At 45.5% G+C, this 26,979-nt stretch overlaps 1 protein-coding gene and 1 non-coding gene across 4 annotated transcripts; one reads left to right on the forward strand and one right to left on the reverse strand.

Moving 5' to 3' along the window:
• Positions 1 to 415: 415 nt before the first annotated feature.
• DUSP14 (dual specificity phosphatase 14) lies at positions 416 to 26,588 on the reverse strand. 3 transcript variants are annotated; one of them, XM_043481650.1, is made up of 3 exons: positions 26,449 to 26,588; positions 2,757 to 2,841; positions 416 to 1,745 (listed from the first exon to the last, which is right to left on the reverse strand). In XM_043481650.1, exon 3 carries the CDS (start codon positions 1,651 to 1,653, stop codon positions 1,057 to 1,059), a length of 597 nt encoding a protein of 198 aa, XP_043337585.1. In that variant the 5' UTR covers positions 1,654 to 1,745; positions 2,757 to 2,841; positions 26,449 to 26,588; the 3' UTR covers positions 416 to 1,056. The 3 variants fall into 3 exon arrangements, with proteins under 3 accessions (XP_043337585.1, XP_043337594.1, XP_043337603.1); XM_043481659.1 differs by lacking the exon at positions 26,449 to 26,588 and adding an exon at positions 25,215 to 25,845; XM_043481668.1 differs by lacking the exon at positions 26,449 to 26,588 and adding an exon at positions 24,732 to 25,175.
• LOC122425066 lies at positions 10,437 to 10,544 on the forward strand. The gene has a single exon (XR_006264673.1). It is a non-coding gene; the product is annotated as a U6 spliceosomal RNA (small nuclear RNA).
• Positions 26,589 to 26,979: the final 391 nt, after the last annotated feature.

The raw sequence follows: 26,979 nt of genomic DNA on the forward strand, positions 1-26,979 counted from the left end.
CGAGGAGCAGTGACATTTCCAAGTTTCAACAAAGGAAGCCATTGTGTTAGTTTATCATTGTGCTGAGGTTTGGTTTAGGGCATTTTTGTGTAAGTCAGTAGGCAGGCAAAGGGGCATACCTTTTGTTAAAAAACACTTTCTTTCATGGAGGACTCACCGCATTGGTGCCCTCCGGTTACCAAGAGATGCTGTTTCTCTACTGTCCCAGCATGGTGAATGATGTTAATATCCGCCCATCTGCAAGGATGGGAAATGCTGACATGACTCAAGGGGATGTCTGTTTTAAGTAGCGTTCATAATTATCACAGGAGCCATACCCTTAATGGTTACTCAAGAGCTGTCTTTTGTCCATCAACACACACACACACACACACACACACACACCCTGAAATTCTCATTAGTAAAAATTCCAATATGTTAAGCAGATGTATTTATTAAAAATAATGCTAATATACTCCTGGGGCACATTGATTCCAAGAGGGTGTTTGCAGCAGATTGCATTATAATTATTTAACAGCTAAATAATAAAGGCTCTTTTTTTTTTTTAAACTTACAGAGTCACTAAAGAATAGAAGGAAAGGAAAGAGTAGGGCTGACCCAGTGGAGACTGACGCTGGTATCAGTGTTCCCTAAGCATTTGTTTGGTCGGCAGCCTGGGCAAAGCCTGTATCTAAAGGGTTAATGGGGGTCCAAAGTGATTTTTGCACTGAGCTCCTCCCATGATGCCAAGAGGCAGGGGGTTGAGAGCACAGCAGAACCAAACAGTTTATTAAACTGTTGAAACTGTTAAAAATGATTAAAAGCCGGTTCAAGATTTTCATAAACGCTATTCCAAAATGTTAGTTTTAAAAATGTTAGTAGCAATGTGAGCATTCCCCGTGTCTTCCTCCCCTCCGCTCCCTCTCTCAGAATAAAACATGAACACCCAGTGTAAAAAAAAACACTTCAGGGAGGAGCATTTGTCCACCACTTGGAAAGAAAGGGGAGGAGGGGAGCAGACGGCGTGCAGCAGGTGCTGGTACTGCTCGAGGGGCGGCTGCTGCGGGCTCTGGTGGCTCAGATCCCCCAGTAAGGCATCAGGTGTCGGGACTCCTTCTCGTAAACGTCTGGCACTATGCCGTAAGGTGTCTGTACCATTTTAACTGTCGACTTTCCAAAGAGCTGGCGCTCGTAGTCTATCAGCTGCCTCCAGAAGCCAACGTTGGGCCTGATGACGGGCCTCCGGGCTTTGACCCAGCTGTAGGCCTCCAGCAGGCACACGTTGTGAAATTTCATCAGGTACGCGATGCAGAGCGTGGCCGAGCGGCTGACCCCCGCAGCACAGTGCACCAGGGTGGCCCCGTGTTTCCGGCTCACGCTGTGGATCTTGTCGGCCACGGTGTCAAAGTACAGTCCAATGGGGGCGTGAGGCATGTCAGCCAGAGGCACTTTAACGTATTCAAACTGGGGCCAGTTGAAATTGGGGATCTCGATGGTAGCGTTCACAATGCAGGTGATGCCGCGCGCCTGGAGGAGGTGCCGGTTGGAGGCTACGCTGCCTCTGCCCAGGAAGAGCGAGGAGGTGATCTGCGCGATGCCTCCTAGGTCTCCCTCGGAAATCATCCGGGGGGCCATGAGAGTCCGGGGGAGCGTGCTGTGACCTCTGGAGCTCATGAAGACGCCAGCAATCACACTTGCATCATTGGAAGCAAGACCGGAGTGTGTTGTTTTCCTCCACCAAGGAATCGGAAGTTACAGTCGCCTTCCTGCAAGATACAGGTATCCATCAGTACTCTAAATGCTACTGATTCATCGCAGCCTTCTACAGTGTCTGCGGAATGGGATGGTGAGAGGATTGGAGATGGTCATTTTCTATAATAGCATGTTCTTCCCAGGATGGAGACAAATCATTTTCATTGATTAACAGGAAAGGTAGTCAAAGATGCCAACGTGCAAAATCAATGTAAAATTCAGTACACTGGTGATTTTTTTTTTTAAAGGCACTAAAGAGAAAGTCTTTCTATTTTAGGGAATGTTAAAGACAGAAACAAGTGCAGCTAATCCCTGAATAACAGCTTTGTGGGGTCCTGCTCTTTACTGAGGGGAGTGGTGTTAGGTGGTAATTAGGAAGAGATCAGAATTTCCGATCCCACCTAAGGCTGTGCTCTATCATATATTCCTGCCTACCTCCCACGGCTATGATGGCCATATTTTCATAAGCCTAACTCTAGACATAGAGATCTTACAAAGGTGTAAAAATGATACTGCTTTAGGTATTATATTCCAATGAATGGGCTTTGTGGACTAAAGAGATACTGAATTGGATCAGTTATAGAAAAGCCCGGAACATTGATCACCTTAGCTCTTTATAATTTAAAAGAGCTAACTCTATCATATTTATTATTTGTGACATCTGAATACCTGTACTATGACATTTCCATGGAAACAATCACAGGTAACTTCAAGGCCATGGTAGCAAAAATTCACTCATCTAAGTTAATGAACATTTTAGCTGACCTGACCCTGGATGTGGCCAAATACACTTTCCTCAGCCCAAGATTTTTCTAATCTCCGAGATGTATCGCCTCCCCCTGGCTTAAGATGTGTGTTGGAAATAAAGTTTAACAGAATGTCTATGCAGTCTTTCACACCACTTTAGTCTGTGCCCTGAGAAGTGTGCGTATCCCCCACCCAGGGACCCGTAGGGCTGCCCAGCGTGATTCCAGTCAGAAGAGCATCCCCGGTCCACAGACAGAGGTGGTGCTGGGGCTACTCACTTGTGAGGTGTCTGGTTCCTCTGGAGTCCTGGGTCTGGAAAGTCTTAAGTGAGGGAGTGCTGATCACACTGGATACAAATCAGATCTGTAGAAAGACAAGGAGGTGGGAATGTGGTCAATCAGGAACATCAAAAGAAATCCTCCAGGTTTTTTTTTTACTATGAAACTGGGTTTGACTGGAATAAAGCTAGGAAGTGGAAAGCATGTTAAATACATCTCCATGTGTATTTAAAGAATGTGCCAGTGAGCCCTATCAACCTGGGACTTCCCTGGTGGTCCAGTGTCTCAGACGCTGTGATCCCAATGCAGGGGACCTGGGTTCGATCCCCAGTCAGGGAACTTGATCCCACATGCTGCAACTTAAAGAATTGAGTTCATATGCTCATGTGCCGCAGCTGAGACCCAACACAGCCAGGTAAACATTTTGAAGAAGAAAAACTATCAACCCAAGTCTCAGCTTTTTGTTGATATTTTTCACACCACGGGTTATGTGTCGTTAAGTGCACTTTTGGCCATGGTAAAGATGAAGTTTTGAGAGGAGGATTCAGAGACAGCACATTGAAACGTAAGGCTCTGCTCACGGGGCCTGCAAGAAATGCACACGAAGCTCAAGTCTCTTCCCTGTGCCAGCAGCCAAGCCGGCAGTGTGGGGCTGGGTGCAGCAGCCAAGCCGGGTGCCAGGAGCCAGCCAGCTCCACAAGGAGCAGTGCTGCAGAGGTGGCCTCAGCCGTGAACGTCAGCCCCAGAGGTGCTGGTGCTGGAGAGCGATCTGAAATTGCTTTCATTTTGTTTTCTTGTCCATGTTGGCCCTCTGACTTACTCATTTATGCAACCATCTGAACACCAATCAGCATTATTAAAAATGTAATCCTCCCCGAGTCACATGCAAATCAATGAAGTGAGAACACCACACACAAAAATAAACTCAAAATGGCTTAAAGACCTAAATAGAAGACATGACACCATAAAACTCCTAGAACACAGGGAAAACAGTCTCTGACATAAACAGTACCAATGTTTTCTTAGGTCAGTCTCCCAAGGCAATAGAAATAAAAGCAAAAATAAACAAATGGGACCTAATCAAACTTACAAGCTTTTGCACAGCAAGGGAAACCATAAAACGAGAAGACAGCCTACAGACTGGGAGAAAACATTTGCAAATGATGCAACAGACAAGGGCTTAATTTTCAAAATATATAAACAGCTCATACAACTCGTAACAAAACAAACCCAACCCAAAAATGGGCAGAAGACTTTAATACCAGATACCACACGGCATACGGATGACCAACAGGCACATGAAGAGATGCTTATTGCTAATTATTAGAGAAATGCAAATCAAAACTACAATGAGGTACCACCTCACACCAGTCAGAATGTACATAATTTAAAAGTTTACAAATAAATGCAGAAGGGGGTGTGGAGAAAAGGGAGCCCTCCTACACTGCTGGGGGGATGTAAACTGGTATGGTCCCGACGGAGAACAGTAGGGAGGTTCCTCAAAGCACTAGGCTGAGTTACCGTGTGCGCTTAGTCACTCAGTCCTGTCCGACTCTGTGACCCCACAGACTGTAGCCCGCCAGGCGCCTCTGTCCATGGGGTTTTTCAGGCAAGAATACGGGAGTGGGTTGCCGTTTCCTCCTCCGGGGGATCTTCCCCACCCAGGGATCAAATCCAGGTCTCCTGTGTATCTTCTTTACCTGCTGAGCTATCAGGGAAGCCCAAGAGTTACCACCTGGTGTGTGGTTCAGTCACTAAGGCATGTCTGACTCCAGCAATCCCACTCCTGGACATATATCCAGACAAAACTAATTTGAAAAGATACGTACACCCCAGTGTTCACAGCACTGTTAACAATAGCCAAAACATGGGAGACAACCAAGGCTGTTGAATGGATAAAGATGTGGTAAACACGCTATGGAATATTACTCAACCATAAAAAAGAAATAACAAAATAATGCCATTTGCAGCCATGTGGATGGACCTAGATATCATCACATTAAGTGAAGTCAGAAAAACAGATACCATATGGTATAACTCATATGTGGAATCTAAAATAGGACACAAATATATCTACAAAACAGAAACAGACTCAGATACAGAGAACAGACTTGTCACAAAGGCCGGGGTGTGGGGGAGGGAAGGACTGAGAGTTTAGGATTAGCAGATGCAAGCTATCAATATTATATATAGGCTGGATAAACAACGTGGTGCTACTGCATATGCACAAGGAACTATATTCCTGTGATAAACCATAATGGAGAAGAATATGCGTATAATGGAAAAGAGTTTGTTCCCCTCCTATTTGTCCCTCTGCCTTTCCCAGGTAACCATCACATGATTTTTTTTTTTTTTATAGCTCTGTGGAGCTATAACTGACATACAATTTGATGTAAAATGATGAGTTTTGACACACGTACTCAAGACACCATGACCTCAAAATAATAAACATACCCATCACCCCCCAGAATGTCCTCATGCTCCTTTATAATTCCTCCCTCCCTCACCCTCCAGCCCCAGTCCCAAGCAACCACTGATGCACTTTCTGTCACTATAGTTTACATTTTCTAGACTTATACAGTGGACTCATTCCATATAGGGATTTTCTGTTTGGCCTGGCTTTCACTCAGCATAATTATTTTCACATTCACCCATGAAACTGTCTATTAATAGGTCATTCCTTTCTTTTTATTGCTGAGTAGTATTCCATTGTGCAGACATAGTTCTTTCATCTATTGACACTAATTTTAGACTAGCACAAGTGAAGTTGATGTCAGCATTAACAAACAGGTATTTGTGTGGATATACACCTTCCTTTCTCCTGGTTAACTACCTAGGAATGGAAAGAGAAAGTCTCTCAGTTGTGTCCGAGGCTTTTTGCGACCCCATGGACGGTATAGCCCACGGAATTCTCCATGCCAGAATACTGGAGTGGGTAGCCTTTCCCTTCTCCAGGGGATATTCCCAACCCGGGGATTGAACCCAGGTCTCCCGCGTTGCAGGCGGATTCTTTACCAGCTGAGGCACCAGGGAGTGGAAGGGCTGAGTCATATGACATGTGCATATTTTACATTTTAAAACAGTTTCTAAACAATAATTATAGCTTGCAACCTGTCGGGCAGGCTACCGTAATCCACCCCAAAGACCTCAGAGGGTGAGCACCATCTTCGCCATTCCCCTCTGCTGCGTGCCAGAGCACCCGTGTGTGCGCTGCCCTGGACGCTGCGGCTGCCACCCACCCAGGGGACACTCCTTGCCCACCTACTCTGAGGGCAAACACGACTAGGCCGGCTCCAGCCCCGGGCACTGCTCAGCTATCAACACACCCAGTCTCTCTGTGAGGCCTGTCTGCTTGTCTGGGAGCTTCGACCTAAGGGGCGCTTCTGCTTCGGCACGCACTGGGGACGGGAGCAGAGGTCGGCAGACACCGTCTTTTGTTCTCCCTCGGTCTCACTCCAACTCTCTGGTATCTTCTAGAAAGAGACTTGTATACTCATCTGGTACCCCAATTTCTGTGACTGTGGCCCAGGGAACACCTCTAGATCGCCTGGCTCTGGTGGACAGTGGGACTTAATGCCAGTGGTCACACAAGCCTGTGAATTTACTCACTTTAAAAGCTGGTGACTGAGACCTTTCCTGATAGAACTCTTGACAGTTTGGGGCCCACCTGCAACTACTGAGAGTCACTAAAAATAGGCTACTCAGACAATCACAAAGATTTTAGAGACAACCAAAACGTCACTCCTCCAAAACTGGGAGAGGTGGCTGTTTTATCCAATGGCCAGAAAGGAAGGGCTACGTAGCAGAGGGCTACGTTCCAAATGAAAGAACAAGATAAAACCTCAGAAAATGTGCTTACAGAAATGGAGATAAATGATTTACCTCTTAAAGAGTTCAAAATCATGGTCATAATGATGCTCACTTGAGAAAAGAATGAATGAACTTCAACAAAGAGAAAATATAAGAAAGTACCAAGAAGAAATCACAGTTGAAGGATACAATAATTTAACTGAAAAATACACTCGAGGAGTTCAACAGCAGACTAGATGACATTAAAAAGGATTAATGAACTCAAACACAGGGCAGTGAAACTCAAGCCAACAGAGCAGTAAAAAGAAAAGAGAATGGAAAAAGTGAAGACTGCTTAAGGGACTTGTGCGATAACATCAAGCAGACAAACATTGACATTACGGGAGTCCCGGGCTTCCCTGGCGGCTCAGACAGTTAAGAATCTGCCTGCAATGTGGGAGACCTGGGTTCAATCCCTGGGCTGCAAAGATCCCCTGGAGGAGGGCATAGCAACCCACTCCAGTATTCTGGCCTGGAGAATCCCCACGGACAGAGGAGCCTGGTGGGCCATAGTCCATGGGGTAGCAAGGAGCTGGACACGACAGGGCAAATAAGCACAGCATGAGAAGAAAGAAAAAGTGCTGAAAAATTCCCTAACCTAGGAACAAAAACACATTCAGATCCAGGAAGCTTGGAAAGTTCCAAACAAACCTCAAAGGGACCCATACCAAGACATATTATAATTAAACTGTTAAAAGTGAAAACACAAGAAAACCTTAATAAAAGCAGAAGAAAACAACGAGGTACATACAAGGGAACCACCAGAAGACTACCAGCAAGTTTTTCAGCAGAAACTTTCCAGGTCAGAAGGGAGTGGCATGATACATTCAAGATGTTGAAAGAAAACACTTCCAGACAAGAACACTCAGCAAAATTGTCATTCAGAATTTAAAGAACAAGCTTTCCAGACTAGCAAAAACTAAACCGGCCTTACAAGAATTAAGGCAACTTTCTTAAGCTGAAAAATAAAGGCCACTAAGCAGTAGTGGGGAAATATATGAAAATATAAATCTCACTGGTAGAGGTTAATATAGTACAATTTAGAAAAATAAAACATAAAGGTAGTATGGATGAGTTACTCATGAAGCCAGTATGAAGAATAAAAAAATACACTAGCAAAAATATAATAGTTAAGGGATATACAAGATAAAATGGTTTAAAACGTAACAAAAAAAAAATGGGGGGAATGGAGTAAAATGTAGAGTTTTAGAATGACTGAAACTTAGACTGTTAATAAGTTATGTGTAACCCTCACGGTAATCATAAAGCAAAAACCTGTTCATGGGAGATTCACAAAAGATCTGAGAAATAAAGAATCTAAACATACCCCTAAAGAAAATCATCAGGACTTCCCTGGTGGTCCAGGGGTTAAGAATCCACCTGCCAACGCAGGAGACATGGCTTCAAGCCTGCTCCAGGAAGATCCCACACGCCACGGGCCAGCTATGCCCGTGGGCCACAACTACTGAGCCCACCCAGCAACTACTGACGCCTGAGCGCCAGAGAGCTGGTGCTCCACACGAAGAGCCGCCACAACGAGAAGCCGCACGCTCAACTGAGAGCAGCCCCTGCTCCACAGCCAGAGAGAGCCCTCCGGCAGCAATGGAGGCCCAGTGCAGCCATAAATAAATAGATAAAATCATCAAACCACAAAGAAGGACAGCAAGAGAACAGAGAAACTACAGAACAGTCAGAAAACAATTAACCAAATAGCAGTAAGAACATACTTATCAATAATTACTTTAAATGTAAATGGACTAAATTCTACAATCAAAAGATAGAAAGTGGCTGAATGGATTTTTTTTTTTTTTAAACAGACACGCTGCCTACCTCTGATGTAAGGATACACACTGAAAGTGAGGCTGGGAAAAGATATTCCACACAAATGGAAACCAAAAGAAAGCTGGGGTAGCTATACTTAGACAAAACAAGACTTTAAAATAAAGAGATAACGAAGAGCATTACATAATGATAAAGGGGGGGTGTCAACAAAAGGATAAAACATTTGTAAATATTTCTGCACTCAGTATAGGAGTATCTAAATATATAAAGCAATATTAACAGACCTCAAGGGAGAAATAGACAGTAATGTAATAATACGGGACTTTATACTCCATTTTCATCAATAAACAGATCATCCAGACAGAATATCAGTAAGGACACATCAGCTTTAAACAAACCCATTAGACCAGGTAACCTTAACACATATATACAGAACATTTCATCCAAAAGCAGCAGAATACATATTTTTGTCAAGTGCACATGCAACAATCTCCAAGACAGATCATGTATTTAGGCCACAAAACAACTCTTAATAAACTTAAGACTGAAATCACATCAAGCATCTTTTCCAGTCTGAAACTAGAAATCATCACAAGAAGAAAACTGGAAAATTCACAAATAAGTGGAGAATACACAACATGTTACTGAACAACCAATGGGTCATAGAAGAAAACAAAAGAGAAATAAAAGCATACCCGTGACAAGTGAAAGTGGAAATACAGCATACTAAAACTTAGGGGAGACAGCAAAAGCAGTCCTAAGAAGTTCGTAACGATAAATGCCTGCACGTCAAGAAACAAGATCTCAGAGAGTCGAACTTGACACTTCAAGGGACTAGAAAAAGAACAAAGTCCCAAGTTTGTAAAAGGAAAGAAGTAACAAAGACCAGAGTGGAAATAAACAGAGACTATGGAAGATAAGAGGGACTTCCTTGGTGGCTGAGTGACTAAGACTCCGAGCTCCCTCCTGCTGCAGGGGGCTTGGCTGTGATCCCTGGTCAGGGAACTTGATCCCACATGCGATCCCACAGGCAGCAACAGGGGTCCAGATGCTGCCACGAAGACCAAAGATCGGGTGCTGCAACTAAGCCCCAAAGCAACCAAATACACATTTTTAAAAAGACAATAGAAAAGATCAAAAAAAAAAAAAAACAAAACCAAAAAAGACAATAGAAAAGATCAATGAAACTAAGAGGCCACTCCTTGAATAGAAAAACAAAATTGGCAAATCTTTAGCTAGACTCACACAAAGGACTCAAAATCAGACATGAAGGAATAAGTTTCACAACTGATACACAACAGAAATACAGAGGATCATTAAGAGACTACTAGTCATTATACACTAAGGCTGAGTCATGAAGAAATAAAAAAGCTGAACAGAGCAGTAACGAGGAAGAAGACTGAATCCCTAATCGACACCCCCCCCCACACACACACAACCCCGTGCCACCAATGAACAAAAGTTTAAGATACAGACAGCTTTTCCGGTAAATTCTACCAAACATCTACAGAATATGTACCAATCCTCAAACGCTTCTAAAACACAGAAGAGGAGCAAACACTTCCAAACTCATCCTACAAGGCCAGCATAACATTAAGACCAAAACCAAATAAGGACACCACAAGAAAGTTACAGACCAGTATCTCTGATAAACCTAATATGAAAACTCCTCAACAAAATATCAGCAAACTATATGGCTGAATACATTAAAAGGATCATACACAATGATCTGGTGGAATTTATCCCAGGAATTCAAGGATGGTACAACATCTGCAAATCGATCAGTGTGACACACAATAGTAAAAGGATAGAACCATAAAACTCTGAGAAGAAAACCTCGGAGGTAAGCTCCTTGACGTTGGTCTTCGTAGTTATTTTTTGGATTTGGCAACAAAAGCAAAAATAAACAAGGCGGACAACAAAGTAAAAAGCTCTTGCACAGCACAGGAAACTAAACAAACAAAAATGCAGCATATGGAATGGGAGAAAACCTTTGCAAATGATATGACCAATAAGGGGTTACGATCCAAATTATAAAAAGTGCATGCAGTGCTCGCTTCGGCAGCACATATACTAAAAATTGGAACGATGCAGAGAAGATTAGCATGGCCCCTGCGCAAGGATGACACGCAAATTCGTGAAGCGTTCCATATTTTTAAAAAAAAAAAAGTGCATGCAATTCAACAGAAAAAAAAAATCAAATTTTAAAATGGGCAGAGGGTTGAGTAGACATTTTCCCACAGAAGAAATACAGATGCTCAGCAGGTACATGAAAAGGTTCAACATCACTAATTATCAGGGAAATACAAACCAAAATCTCACTTCACACTTTTTATAATGGCTGTTATCAAAAAGACAAGAAATAACAAGTATTGGCAAGGATGTGGAGAAAAAGAAACCCCTGTGCACTATTTATGCAAATGTAAGTTGGTGCAACCACTACAGAAAACCATATGGAGGGTCCCTAGAAAGTTAAAAACAGGATTACCACATGAACTAGCAATTCCATTTCTGGGTATTTATCCAACAAAAATAAAAACACTAACTCAAGAAGATAGATGCATCCCCATGTTCACTGCCAAGACATGGAAACAATCTGATGTGTCCATGCATGGCTGAATGGATAAAGAAAACGCGGTATTATATACAAATACCATGGAATATTAATGAACCATAAAGAAAGAGGAGATCTTGCCATTTACAACAACATAGATGGATCTTGGGGGCATTATGCTAAGTGAAGTCAGTCAAATTTATTGCAGAGCAGCAGTTACACATGGAATCTTAGAAAAAAAGAGCTCAAAGCCACAGAGAACAGATTGCTGGTTCTCAGAAGTGGGGATTAAATGGATGAAGAGGGTGAAGAGAGACAAACTTCCGGTTTTACAGTCAGTCTTGGGGATGTGACATATAGCATGGTGACCATCATCAGGGTGTACTACATATTTGAAAGCTGCTAAAAGAATAATCTTAGAAGTTCTTGCCACAAGGAAACTTTGTTCCCTATGGTGACAGACTTACCGTGGTGACCCCTGTGCAGTATGTACAGACATGGAATCGTTACGTGGTCTACCTGAAGCTGACGTGACGTTCTGCAGAGGTTCTCACACGTGGCGAGCATCAGAATCACCTGGAGGGCTTGCTGAAACAGCCTGCCAAGCCCCGGCCCCAGAGTCCCTGACCTAGTGGTTCTGGACAGGGGGCCCGAGAGCTGGCATTTACTTCCCAGGTGAGGCCACAGCTGCTGCTCGGGGACACTGGGCACCCCCGCAGAGGTGATGCGGCGGTGCGCTGCCCCGACTCCCCTTCCAGACTGCGGCACTCAGAGTGCCGCTGCTGACCCCTCAGCATCTCCCCAGAAACGGCCCTTGCTCGCTCCAAGGGAGTGCCTCCCCCAAGCTAACCAGCCCTCGTGTGGGGCCCACATCGGCCAACCAGCGACACAGGGGTCGTGTGTAGGTGAAATCACATCAAGAAGACAAACAAGGAAGCAGTTGTGTGAGGAAACGAGTGTGGACGTGAGTCTTAGATGTACATGGAAACGGGCAGAACTTGGGGAGAACAGCCCGTCCTGCAGCAGAGCGCAGTCTCATGCAGCTTCCAAGTCTCTCCCTGGCAGAATCCTAATAGTTTAAAAAGCAAAGTCACCACGTGACTATAAACACACCAAGGAAGGCTTCTGAACTGCCGGTGATAACTCCATCCTCAATGTGGAAGATGCTGATCAAATTTCCAACCAGGTCATCCAGTTACTGTCTGATTAAGAGGGACTCATGTCCTGCTGTCTCCCAAATAATCACCCTGTTTGGGAAGCCACTTGCCCTCCTGAGGCTGGGGTCCCAGGCTCACTGGCCCTTTCAGCAGAAAGGTCTTCATCAAGGGCCGTGGGTAAGGGATGGGTGGGCTGAAAGCCTAGCTCACTCAGTTAGCTCCTCCTTCGCTGGGCAGTGAGAGGGTAGTTGGTGCTGCAGGGAAAAGCAAGCAGATTGTGAATCCTCAGGGCAGAATCCAAGCGAGACAGACAGGATGCTCCCTCCCCGCTGCTGCGAGTCAGCCTCATGCCAAAAACCTGCTTAAAATGCCAAAGCTGAGTCCAAGGTTCAGAAAAACAACTTCTGCCAGAGATCACTCAGAGGGCACGGGTATTCAGATGCTCCCCCGACCGAGCCTCCCAAGCCCTTCTCGCTGAAGAGCCCAAGGTTCGGAAACGGTGAGGTGATTTCAGCTGGGAGGGCACAAGGCGCAGGGCTCTTCACAAGAAAAGACCCCAGGTGTCTGGGCTCCTGGCTCAAGCCCACAGACCGCTTCCCGGTGCCCGCGGGGGTGGCTGCGGTCTCCTCGCCTGCCCTTCCAGCGCCCCACACCACCAGTGCCTTCGGGGCATGAGAGGGGCCTCAGCTCAGCCTAAGCAGACCAAAGGCTCCATGCAGAAAAGACTGACCCAGACAGGCAGAGCTGCTCCAGCTTCTCCTCCTGCCCAGGAGACGGAAACAGGGCCACAGACAGCGCACCCTCCAGGTCCCAGAGAGCCCTCCTGATGGCAGAGGCGGGGACCCCCGCAAGGAGCAGGCCCTGGGAAGGCAGAGCAAGAAGCCCTGGTCTGCTTCATGTCTAAGATGAGCAGATTCTGATCAAAATGAATAAAAGAAAACATGGGTGTGACATCACAGGTGTGTCAAAATCAACTCAGTGAATGTGTGCAGGGAGAACAGGATATCTACTGGGAGAGTACCAGACTGACCACGTTTGCAGGATCAGGGAGTCCAAGGTGCCCGCTGAGGGGCAGCACCGCTCCCACTGCAGCGCCCGGGTCTCTGGGACAAGGATGACCAGAGAGAACGCCGAAGAATGTCCACGTCGCTGTCCATGGTGTTCAACTCATTCACTGATGTTCACAGCGCTCAGCTAGCTGCATCTACTTCTGAGAGGGAACAATGCTTTCTGGGCCAGGAGAGTGGGGGTGAGGGGAAGGACAAAAAGGAGGAGCTGCCCTAAACCAACCCCAGAGAGTTGTTTTTTCTTAACAAGTTATAAGAAATGTCAGGGATGATGCTGCTCTCTGAATAATGAACATCAAAGGGCTAAGTGCTAAACAAAATGCAGAATTAGTGTCTGCCTAGGGGGCCGGTAATCTCAGTAAAGCATAAGCTGGTAACAACTGCCTGGTCCCTGTACTGGAGCACTCCTGGAGGTGGACGCCAGGATCTAAACCTGGAGCGGGTGCAGACTGGCGACCTGGAGTCAGTATTCACAGTACCCATCCCACTGCCACAGAGCTACCTTTAAAAAAAAATCAGGACAAGAAGACCTCTAGAATCAGGATCTATCTACAGCTTTTTCTTCTTCTTTTGAACAAACAGAAAAAAATGGCCACAATAGTGCCAGTGGTGACCCTTTAAAATGATCTAAGATATTTTTAGCTTTAGGAATTTCAGAGGTTTGTAATATATACTGGAGGCCTATACTTTTTATTTTTTTAATACATGAAAAGCCTCTGTAATCACATTTTCTTCTCCCATTAAATGTCTACTTTCAAAAAAAACAAACAAACCCTTAAAGTCATCAACCCCTGGAGAAGGAAATGGCAACCCACTCCAGTATTCTTGCCTGGGAAATCCCATGGATGGAGGAGCTTGGTGACCTACAATCCACAGGTTCGCAAAGAGTCGGACACGACCGAGCTACTTCACTTCACTTCAAAGTCATCAAAATAGAGGCATTAGCCTACATTGCTGTAAGTAAATAAATACTACTTTTCTCATTATATTTCATTATTAAATCAGAAATGTGTTCCATTGGGGGGACTTCCCTAGTGGTCCAGGGGCTAAGACTCTGTGCTCTGATGCAGGGGGCCTGGGTTTGATCCCTGGTCGGAGATCTAGATCCCCCTTGCCACAGCTGAGAGTTCGCATGCCACAACTAAAGATCCCATGTGTGATAACGAAGACCTGGTGGAGCCAAATAAATATAAATATTCAAAAAACATTAAATAAAAGAAGTGTGTTCCACTGGGGCGGGGGGGAGGGGAGTGAACTCTTACAAATAAAAATCACAGTGTGGCAAAATTTAAGGGGAAAAAATTTTTTCTGATAAAACATTGAGAATAAAATTCAAATAAATACTGAGCTGCATTCATGTTAAAATGAAATAAAAGATATTCACAAATTGTTCTCACTTATCTGGAGAGCTAAATTTGGAAAGCTAATTTGCCAAAACATCTTAGATTGGGAAGAGGGGTTGTTTTTGCTTTTCCTGCCATATAATTTAACTGATGCGATGGCTGGGAAGAGGACAGATATACATAACACACAGAGAAGTAAGGAATCTGAGGATCAGCATTTTGATAGTTTGGCCACAGATATTCCCCTAGAGTGTAGCTATAGGGCAACTGCCTGTGTAGTCGTGGCCTGGCTGACATCTCGATATCCTCCAGTGGACCACCAACCAGCCCGTGAACCGAGCCTAACAAAAGCTTATCATTTTAAGACACTAGCCAGCTGCTGGGTAAGGAACAGACCACAGTCCAAAGGAAGACATAAGCAGTCCACTCAATGAGAGCAGGGAAAAAGCATGCCGATGGTGACAGAGACACACAGACTTAAGAAGTTTAGCTCCACCGATTAACTCACAGATTCTCATGTTGGAAACAGAATAAGAAGAGACTATAAATACCTACCTATAAAAGGTGAAAGTATGCATGTATGTGGACCAGGGACAACCTGTTCCCATTTGGAACTGAGTTTTTTAATCTGGTCCTCATCCCCCTGGATGTTTAAGCTATTTGTCACTCATTCACACAACAGTATTTACTGAGTTCATGCCACGTGTTCCACACTATTCCAAGTGCTGTTGGGGACTGTGGCAGAATGCATTTGCCAAAAATGGCCACATAACACCCTGCATCCCATGTGACCAACTCAACCAAAATAGTACAGTGGAAATGACGCTTCTGAGGCTAGATCGTGAACAAGCCACACACGTCTCCTCGGTCTCCTAAGACGTGCTCTGGGAACCCAGCTGCCATGCTGTGAGGCAGCGCAAAGAAGCCAGAGTCACCATGTGGAGAGGTCACTTGTGGGAGTTCCAGCCAGCGGCCGAGCGGACATTCCAGCTGACAGCCAGGATCGACTACTAAAGATGTGAGTCAAGACACTTCAGTGATTCTCGGGACTTTCCTGGAGGTCTAGTGGCCAAGACTTCACACTCCCAATGCACGGGGCCTGGGTTCCATCTCTGGTCAGGAAACTAGATCCCACATGCTACAGCCAAGACCCAGCAAAGCCAAAGAAATAAATAAAAAAAAATTTTTTTTAAAAGACACCCCAGTGAATCTAGCTCCCAATCATCAAGTCACCTCCAGACACTGTGGAGCAAAGACAAGTTGTCCTCACTACATGAGGTTCAAATTCTTGACCTACATGAATCTGTGAGCAAAATAAAAATGACTTTTACACCAGAGTTTTGGAAAGGTGTGTTATGCACCAAGAGTCACCAGACCAGGGATATAAGGGAACAAGAGACATCACCCTGTGCAAGGATTTTATCATCTTCAAGAGCTGACACAAGATACACACATAAAACAGGTGAGTATCAATAAGAGATAGGCTAACATTAAGTGAATTTAATGAGTGGTGCAAACAGTGGATGCTGCAGCAATGCAGAGAAGGCACAGGGTCAAGACAAAGTAAAACAGTCAGTGGTGCTGAAAGCCTGAGCTGTTTCTCGGGCAAGTGTCTCAGAGATTACACCATCAGGCTTTTTCTCCAACCCATTTAAAGCAGGCGCCGTTCCGTTCTTGCTTTGCAAGAAGTCTCCGTATTTGGAGATTCCAAATGAAGAACACCAGCCCTTTTCTATAGCCCATCAGTGCTCACAAAATGTGGTCCAGGGCCCAGGAGCCATCAACCTGGAGCGTGAATGCAGAATCTCGGGCCCCATCCCACACCTGCGGAATCCGATTCTGCAGCTTAACAAGATCCCAGGTAAGCTGTACACACACTCAAGGGCCAGAAGCACAGGTCTCATCAACCTGACTCCATGGACTTGCTGAGGCAAACTCGAGCGCGTTTTGTGGAAGCCACATGCGCACGCTCAGCCTCTCGGGATCAGTATCACTGTGCTGCCACGGTTCCCAGATGAGGAATCAGAGGTGAACGGACGCCAAGAGGCTTCCCCAGACTCTGCACAGAGAGTGAGTACCCCCACTGGAACCAGAGCCCCTTCTCCATGAGTGGTTCATCTGTTGATGAGTCATACAATCTGACCACAACAGACTGACTGACCTAAAGATTACCAAAATGTACATCTCACCAGGGAAGAAAGCAAAAACTACAGAAAGACAGAAATTATGGGATGTAAGGTCGGTCTGATTGTGCTTTATCTATAACATGGATATTCATCTAAAATATCCCAAACCGCTAAGTGGTATGAGACGGTCTTTGGGTGTGAAAAATCTGATCAACTTGAACCAAGAAAATGGGTGCAATATTTCCACAATCACATTTAAGCTTGCTTGGTAATAACTGGAAACCAATTTATGCCACAGCCTATACAAATAATACTTTTAAATCTTCAAAGAGTAAGGGGTAAAAAGTAAACATGAATCATAGATTCCTGGTTAACTGGTAAACTCTGATTTCCAAAGGTTAGAACATCTGCACCCACAGTGTTCAGCTAGGCTGTTCAGTGGCTGAGTTGTGTCCAACTCTTTGCCTGTCAGGCTCCTCTGTCCACAGGGATTCTCCAGGCAAGAATGTTGGAGTGGGTTGCCATGCCCTCCTCCAGGGGATCTTCCAGGTCTCCCAGATTGTAGGTGGATTCTTTACTGTCTGAGCCACCAGGAAAGCCTGACCCACAGTATTGAAAAGAGAAAAACCACAACCAGCAACTACACCCAAGGTAAGTATAAGTTTGCCTCAAAATTCCTTGAAAAGCAGAATCATGAAATCTCAGGTCCATTCACAAATACGATTTCAGCACTTAGAAGTTCATTATTAATTTAAAGAAGACAAAAATGAATTTAAAAATTAGAACAAAGTTCATAGGACTAAGAGCTCAAGAGGGAAGAGTTGAGCACTCTGATCATCTCACCATTTGACGTCTCACTGGATATATCAACATCTTTAAAACTCAGGCTGTGAGCCTCAACTTTCTCCCCACAGGGAGTTCTTTTTCATACTCCTGGCCAAATTCCACATTTTTAGTACTTTTTTTTTTTTTTGCTGTATTTTTAAAATTTATTCATTCAACAATTATATTTTTTAATATATGCCAAGAACTATTACCATGTTATCCTTACCCAAAGGCTTTCACAAACATTTACTGAGCAGCTACTTTGTGATATTGGTGTTTGTTAACCACCAAACCCTTTGATAGCCTATACAGTTCTCCAGAGCCAAGGACTGGTTCCAAAACTCCCCATAGACACCAAAATTCCTTAGGCACCTAGTACCTAAGCCATCAACTCCATAATAAATTACTGATATTTGAACTCTTATAACTTAAGTTTTTAAGATTCATGGATAAAAAAGTAAAATTTTTAAAGAAAATTAATTTTCAATTGTTTATTTTACTGCTGTTTTCCTTGATACTCCTGCCACAAAATAAAAAGCATTGTTGACTTGATTGGGTTACCAGTTTACCTTGAAAAGTGATTTCTAAACTCAAGGCAGTATCTTCGCTCCTTCTCATGAGTATCAAAACGGCTAACGTTAATCATGAAGTATTAGCCTTTTAGCTAGGTTTTCGGATCTGAGATAATTTCCCCCTCAAATGAATAACCAAGCAAGCTTTCTACTTTGGTTTTTAAAAATAATAAAGGGGAGAAGGAGATAATTCCTGCCTCCATCCTCCCATCTCAAAGAGCTTGGGAGTTAAAAATGTTTTCTTTTACACAAACCTCTGCCTACCCAGGACAAAGCCACCAAGCATGCCAAGGCAAACCCTGAGATTCCCAAATCTTCAGCAGATCGTAATCAGGAAAACCAAGATTTGACAAAATTCTTCCTTCGCTTCCACTGTTTCTGCAAAGGCCATCCACGTTCTAGCTTTTAAACAAACAAAAAAAAACCCGCTGCAGGAGTACCGGCTGTTCACTAATGAATGAAACTGCCCTAACGCAGAACCTGGGGCTCACGGCTTCCAAAGGATGGTCTTAGAGGTTAAGCAAAACACATGAGTAGTCACTCCCTCGCAAACGACAGAAAACGAAGACGTCTCTTTCGACTTGTAAAGATAGTCGTATCTCCCTCTCTCCTCTTCCATTACCAGTCTTGTTCCTTTCTCCATCAGACAACCCTCCTTGTCAGTATAGAGGGATGATGGTCAGAATCTTTCGCAGACAACGATTACTAGACTAGTTCCCTGGAACCCAAGGGATCACCGTTAAAGCATCAGAGTCCACGCCAAGCCCTGACAATAACAAACCAAAGCCTGTGTGTGATCCTAATCACCTCCATCATTTCTCTCTCTTTCCAGCCAGGGCTGAGACTCAGACCAGAAAAACTTTTCCCTTTCAGGGAGGTAAGAAGCTTCCAGGTCTGTTTCCTCAGGCCCCTTCTTTCCTCCACTGCTTCTTCAGGACATCTCTATAGCTTGAGTCGCTAAGGAAGGTTCCAAAGGCCCAGCGGCCCAGTCCCAGCCACACACAAGATGGCAGCCAAGCACCTACCACATTTTTAGTACTTTTATACCAAATTAACTTCATTTGTAAACTACTGATGAATTAACCTCCCATTTTTCTTTATAAACCAAAAGTGAAAGTCGCTCAGTAGTGTCCGACTCTTTGCGACTATACAGTCCATGGGATTCTCCAGGCCAGATGACTGGAGTGGGTAGCCTTTCCCTTCTCCAGGGAATCTTCCCAACCCAGGGATCAAACCCAGGTCTCCTGCCTTGCAGACGGATTCTTTACCAGCTGAGCCACTAGGGAAGCTGCATCTATGAGAGTTCCTGAGCTGAACAAGATAACCAGGTTAGGTCTCTCGCATTAGCTGGAGGGAGGGAACCTGATAATGCCACATACACCCCTATATCCCTGCCAAAGGACAGCAGGCTTCCCGAATTCTGAGAGTAACTGTGTGTCTGAGCCTTTCTGGAGCAAAGGGAGAAATCAAATGTTTAGTTAAACAGGAGTCAAAGAACACAGTGTCCTGAAGTTATTCCCTTGGCTTATCCTGTCTCCTAAAGAAATAATCTTGGGCTTCCCTTCTGGCTCCATGATAAAGAATCCTCCTGCCAGTGCAGGAGACATGGGTTCAATCCCTGGTCCAGGAAGATGCCACATGACGCAGAGCAACAAAGCCCAAGCGCCACAACCACGGAGCCTGTGCCCCCTGGAGCCCGTGCTCTGCCACCGAAACAGAGGAAGCCCACGCACAGCAACCAAGACCCTGTGCAGCCAGAGCTAAACAAAAAATAGTCTTATACAAAAAGATAATACACACAGTTCTTTGCAGATTATACTACTAACTACTAGTCACATGCTAAATGAGAATCCAATGGCCTATGAGCCTCATTCTGTGTGCATGCTCAGTCGTGTCTGATTCTTGGTGACCCCATGAACTGTAGCCTGCCAGGCTCCTCTGTCCATGGGATTATCCCAGCAATACTGGAGTGGGTTGCCGTCTCCTTCTCCAGGGCATCTTCCCAACCCAGGGATCGAACCTGCGTCTCTTGCATTGCCAGGCTGATTCTTTACCACTAGCGCCACCTGGGAAGCCCCCCGAACCTAAACTCTACTCTTGTTCAAATCAGGGGCCAGCAAACTGTAGCAGGCGGGCCATGTCTGGTCAGCCATCTCTTTCTCTACCGCCCATGAGCTAAGAATGGTTAATACATTTCTAAACCGTGAACAGAGAACTCAAAAGAACCGCATTCCATGGCCCACAAAAACTGTATGAGATTAAAACTTCAGTGTTCATGAGTCAAGTTTTTACTGGAGCACAGCCACACTCATTCGTTACCTATTAACTACGGCTTTTTTGCATCACAAGGTAAGTTTAAAACAGCAAGTTAAATAGTTGCAACAGAAACTGTATGACCCGCAAGCCTAAAATACGTACTATCTGACCCTTCATAGAAAAAAAAAAACTGCCTACCCCTGAAATTATGTTATAAAGCCATCACAGTAGATGGCAAAGAAATCTTTTTCCAAGTGGCCCTAAGGAGCCTGCATGAGAATCCTGCAGGAGACTCATGGGCTGCTGGCTGGAAGGCTCCTGTGGTGCTCTATCCGCTAGGTCACTGTTTACTAGTCAACAGAAGCAACACCCTCTTGTTATAGAGTTTTTTCCTACCACTCCACAAACTCGAAGACCTAAGGAGTCAAAAAGACCTGCCACGGTCCACTGACGATGGAACTGTTCTGGGACAAGGCACCAGTGGGCCCATCAGCTGCATGTGAATTTCAAAAGGGCCCTTCTGTCCACGGAGGCCTCCAGATGGTAGCGGAAAGCTGACCAAACTGGATGGGAGGTCACTCTCTTAAACATAAGGGCAGGAATGGGAAGTGATGAGGTGAGCGGGGAGGGCCCTGACCTCAGCACCAGAGTTCCTCCTCCTCCCTGCAACAGGGGAACACGCAGTTCCTCTGTAAATTACATCCTTTGGAAAAGGGTATCAAAAAACACAAATAAGATATCTCCTCCATCACTAAAGACTAAGAGGTTCTGACTCTACTTTTCATCTTCCCCCTATGGTATCTTTTCTTAAAAAATTCTAATTTATATATAAGTAGTTTTTTAAAATTATGGTTATTTTAGAGAATCTCCGGGGGGAGGGAAACCCTTTATTTAGTATATGAGTGAAAAAGTATGCATGATTTGTAAAGACTGAAAATGGACCAACTTAGCCATTTCCCAAGATGCCTTACAGAAGAAATAAAAAAGTACTACAAATCTTACATTCTTGTGTGTGTGTGTGCTTAGTCACTCAGTTGTGTCTGACTCTTTGTGATCCCATGGACTGGGATACTTTCCCAGGAAAATACTGGAGTGGGTTGCCATTTCCTCCTCCAGGGGATCTTCCTGACCCAGGGATCAAACCCAGGTCTCCTGCACGGCAGGCGGAGTCTTTACTGCTGAGCCATCGGGGAAGCCCTGTTTTCTTTCTTTTTTTTCCAGATGCTAGTTTATCAGTTAATTTCATGGTGACAGTTGAAGGGTGTTTTCTAAACCCACAAAACTGTAAGTCTGCCCCTAGGGCAGAAACAGACTGTTAGCAGATAATACCAGGTAAGCTAGATGCTCCACACACACCTGGACTTAATAATTTAATAACTGTCCTGCCATGACCTCCCTATCCTTCCTCTTTCTCTCCCCTCCTCTCTCTCTCACACACACACCAGTTTTAAATCCAGCTAGCAACACCAAACACAAGTGATCCAAGTTAACCCAGCAACTGGTTACTCAGAGAGCAGGAACTATCAAACCCAGCTGTGAACTACCACTACCGTCCAGTACAAAGGGAGACCTCGAGAAACGGACGTTTCAAAGATGGTAAAAGCATCTCTTCTCGTAGCAAAGCAGCTGTGGTTCCTTTGGTATTGCCAGGGCACTCCCGCATTGGTGCCTCTCCGCACGTGTACACAAGCATGTGAGTACCAAGCCTCCCTCAGACGGTATTTTCACAAGGACTAGCCTGGGCTCCTGCGCACGTCACACGCTAAGCCTGCAGGTTCAGGGCCGGGCGCCAAGCAAGTCCTCTCCAGCACGACGCACCTCACCACCGCAAGGCATCTCGTGGCCCAAGCGCTAAGTCTTCCAAAACCTTTAGAAGACTACTAGACACCTCAATTTCTAATGCTTCCTTTTGCAATATTTAAATTGCCCTATAACTACACATCTATCTGAGAAAAAAAGATCTTTAGAAGGATTCTATTGTGTATTTCTCAGCCACACAGAGTGGAAAACCATCTCTGGCACTGGGTGTTATGTGAGTTCAAATCATACAATTAAACGCAAGTATATAAAAATACAGTGGTGCAGGAAGGGCCAGGGATCAAATCAAACCACCTCTGTGACACTTATTCATTCAATCAGGAAATATCCAAACATACTGTGGTTAAACAGCAAGCACAGTGGGTTATAAATTCAAGGCTGACACCACTGGAGGAATGTAAATTGGTACAACCACTTTGGAAAATTGGCCTCACCTAGTAAAGCTGAGGATGCACGCGTCTGACACAGCAGTACTCAAACTGCCCTGCACAGAAATAACCCAGATGTCCATCAACAGCAGATGACAAACAGATACCTATGGGGGAGTTATACAAACATGAACCAATTACAGTCACAGGTGACAACACGGACGAATCTTAAAAAACTGTAATGCAGCAAGAATTTAAACCAAAAAATCATATATGTGTGTACATACATATATGAATGTATATATACACACACTTACATATATACATATATACGACATTGACTGCCACCCCCAACAAAAGGATTTACAAGAATACCTACTTTGAGTCTACTTGCATAAAGATGACAACCAGGCAAAATGAAACTGTATTGTCTAGAGATGAATATTTAGGTGATAGGACCTCCCTAGCAATACAGTGGATAAGAATATCCACCTGCCAACACACAGGACCCAGTTCAAACCCTGGTCTGGAAGATTCTACATGCCTCAGGGCAACTAAGCTCGTGTGCCATAACTACCAAAGCCTGCGTACCGTGAGTCCAAGTTCTGAAACGAGAAGCCGCAACAAGAAGCTTGCACAACGCAACGAAGAAGGCAGCCCCTGCTGGCTGCAGCTAAGGAAAGACTACACAGGGACAAAGGCCCAGAGCAGCCAAAAATGAAATAAACTAATTAAAATACACATATATTCAGGTGATAAAAACTATACAAAAGAAAGGAAATGATTCTCACAAAAATGAAGCTAGTTACTGGCTAGGTTACCTCTAGAGCGAGGAGAGAGGTAGTCACTGGAAGAGTGTAGTTCCTGACCTGCAAGATGGTTACAGCTGTGTTTTCCTTAAAATAATTAAGTTATCCATTTATGTTTTATACCCTTTTGTGTGTTACTATTCACAACTTAAGAAAGGTTGAATAAATACAGTGTTGGTTTTCAGGAATTCAGAAGCCTTACAATTCTGGCCAATCTGGGGACAGACTCCTTCTGCTTGGAATATCACTACTGCCCTGTCAGTTTCATGAGGTCAGCGACCTTATTTGCCTTCTACCCCAGTATTCAGCACTTAACTTTTCATATAGCAGAAGTCTCAATAAATGTCTAACACATAAACCCATAAACTCTTTTTTTTTTTTTTTTGGCCATGCCCAACAACTTGTGAAATCTTAGTTCCTTGATCAGGGACTGGACCCAGGACTCGGCAGGAAAATTGCAGGGTCCTAACTACTGGACCACCAGGAAGCCATAGACTCTGACATGAATTTTGTTTTAGTTCAAATATCTTCTGAAATTACTGATTTGAACGGTTTTCACGGAAAACATTAACGTTTTCCTTTCTCTGTCTTCACCCCAGTGAGGCTTTCATAAATAACTAAAGCTATCATCTTAAACACTCGCTAAGTTTACACCCAGGACTGTTGCTTCAGCAACTCCCTTCGCCTTCCACTCCCTTTTACGCCTCCTCATAAGCAAAGACAAATACATGAAGTTTTTTTTTTTAATGGCAAAGTTTTCCTTTGCAACCAAGAGTAGCACCAAGGATCTTAATGATTTAACTGTTTTGAAGTTCATTTGCCTATTGTCTGGAGAAAATACTACCAGTGCTATCAGGGTTAGTAAAACTTAACAACCAGCTGGACTAAAAACACATAGCTACCTGTTCTAGACAGAAACCAAGTATCTATAAACAGGACAGTTTTAAAGTTAATACTTACAAATAATAAAATAAAATAGTTAAAAATGTCACTCAGAAAAAAAAAATAGAAAAGCTAGAAGCTTTCATACTATGCAAACCAGAAAAAAGAATCATTCTGTACAAACATTCAAGAAAATGCTTAGCAAAGTCTGAAAGAACACACATAAACCAATAAAAATATACACAGCGATTACTTTGGGGACAGATGCTGGAAAGAAAGTTTTAATCTTATCTGTAAAGTTTTAATTTTTTAGAACAGAATGTTTAATTCTTGTGGTATTGGGAAAAAGTCTTTGTAACCCACCTTGCCTTAAGATAAAATCCCAATCGCAAAAGAATCTAGCACAGATTCCTCCTTAAGAACCAATATTTTAAAATGCTAAAGTTTTAAAGGATTTCTTGGACTTACACACCTGGCCAGTTGTTTTTTGGTTTTTTTTGTTTTTTAAATAATAAGAATATACATTTATACCATTGTATTAAAGAATATTGCAGTAATCATACGTACATTCAACCACTGTGAGAGTTCAACTGAGACCTCAGCATAGACACGTTGGACACTGACGTTTAAAAACCTTGGAATGAAGGAAACTGTCTCCCGTTTTATGGGGGGAAAGCCAAAAATATCAAGCATCTACCTCTCCTCCCCCAAGCGTCAGAAGATGAGTCAGAGCTGGAGGCAGGAATAGGGCCCATGTGTCAAGCCACCGGTGCAGGGCGCCTTCCTGCCTCCACCAGGCAACCCTCTGCCCCCACCCAGGTCAGGGTCCCTGCCTCAGCCTGCACCTGGTGTGAAGGCTCAGGGGTCCCTAGTGAAGAAGAGGCAGCTATTCCTTCTGAGGGGTGCCTCCTTCCCTGCATTTGTAAAGGCAACCCGAGAATGGCGGCCTTTAGGAGTCCACAACAAGGAACAATCACGGAACACCAAATGCAGCTCAAGAAAAGCGGAGCTTCTAGACACGTTCAGGTAACTTTGGAAAGAATACAGCACCTTTGTTCCTCTGGCTGTAAAGAGCAGGAAACACGGAGAGCAGCTATGACTTGTCTGGTATCACTTCACTTTGTGACACCGCTGAGTCCCAAGCCTGGAGATGCTGACAGTTCCAGCCTCTGTGGCTTTTAACTGCTCTGTACAATCTCAGGGAGTCTGTTCCAACATTCCATGACACTTCTGACTAAGAATCCCTCATGGACTAGGAATTCCAGGAACTCTGGTCTATATTCCTTTCAGATGAGTAAAGAATCAGGACTTGACTTTTTGCCTCCATGTTCACATCTGTAAAATAGGATGGTACTGCTTTTTACCTACCTCCCTCATAAAACTACACAGAACAGCTAGTTCACACATGCTAAATGCCCTGAGGTCTTCCTGGATGAAAAGAACAAGGTACTTAAAAAAAAAAAAAATTCCTACACAGTAGAACTGCATTTTAAAGTCCCACCTCCTTCCCTTGCCTCTGGGATGCCCAGTTACCATAACACTAGCTGGTACCATAGGCAACATCCACCTAAATAAAATATAGTTATACAATCCAGCGAAGGCAGCTACATACAACATGCAACTAACTCCTCTCCCACACAAACAAGAACTCAACTTCGCTTTGGAGCAAGGGTACTTAAGAGAAATAAAAAGATAACGCTTTAACGCTGGCACTGCGCACACCAATCCACCACCGTAGAGAAACCCTCAAGTTGAATACTCGGCATTGCTCAAAGTCAAGTTGCTTCTATCACTGCACCAGAAACCTTCGGAAGAGGCAAGAAGCCGCTGACGCTCCCGAGGCTCGGAGCGGGCGAACGGTGGCGGCGGGGCGAGGAGGCAGAGAGAGGCCATGGCTGGACCGGGGAGCAGAGGGGTCAGGGAGGGGGAGGGGAGCAGAGAGGATGCTCGCGAGGAGCCGAGGGCCGGGACCCGGGCCCAGGCGCCGCCGCAGCAGGAGAGCAGCCCGGGTGGGCGGCCGGGGTGGGGGGTGCTCCGAGCGCCCGCGAGGCGGGGCCGGGCGGGGAGAAGGGGTCGCGGCGGAGGGCGCCGGGCCTCTCCTCTCCCCGCCGACCAGAAGATGCGAGAAGCGCCCAGGAGCAGGTGGGGTACGCAGGCACAAAGTTTCTGGAGAACCGGCTCGCGCGGGCCCATGGCCGTCCGCTCCGGCCAGGGCCCCCGGGGCCCGCTCGGCGCCAAGTCCCGCCCGCCCGCTGTCCCCCGCCCGAGCCCGCGGGCCCCGTACCGGCTCGCCCAGGCTCGCGGCCAGCGCTCTTCTCTGCTGCGCGGCTCCCGGCGTCTGCGGGCTGGCCGCCGCGCGCCCCTCCTTCTCTCCTCCGCCCGCGCCTGGGGCGGGCCGCGCGCACGCTCGCTGCGCCCCACCGCCCTCTCCCGGGGGCGGGGCGGGCGCTCGGGGCGGGGGCGGGGCCTCGGCGCTCGGGGCGGGGCCTCGGCGCTCGGGGCGGGAGCGGGGCCTCCGCGCGAGAGGCGCGCGGCGGGCGCCGGGCCCGCAGACCCCGGGGCGCGCGGAGCCTCAGGCGGCGCGCGTGCGCACTGTGCGCTCCGCCGCGGAGTCTGGCATCCCGCGCGCGCATCCCTGGTACCCTGGCAGACCTCTGCTCAGAGGACCCCAGCGGTGTCCCCGTCTGTGTCACAACATACGACCCTGCTGTTTCCCCACTTGAGCGTCTTCCTCAAACTAGGTTTCGGCGAGGGCCCAGGGATGGCGAACTAGGGTACTTTGTGGATGTGAGAGAGTTAAAGGCAAGAAAACGAT

This window comes from Cervus canadensis, chromosome 1 (genome assembly GCF_019320065.1).
Source record: "Cervus canadensis isolate Bull #8, Minnesota chromosome 1, ASM1932006v1, whole genome shotgun sequence".
In the NCBI taxonomy this organism is placed as follows: domain Eukaryota; kingdom Metazoa; phylum Chordata; class Mammalia; order Artiodactyla; family Cervidae; genus Cervus; species Cervus canadensis.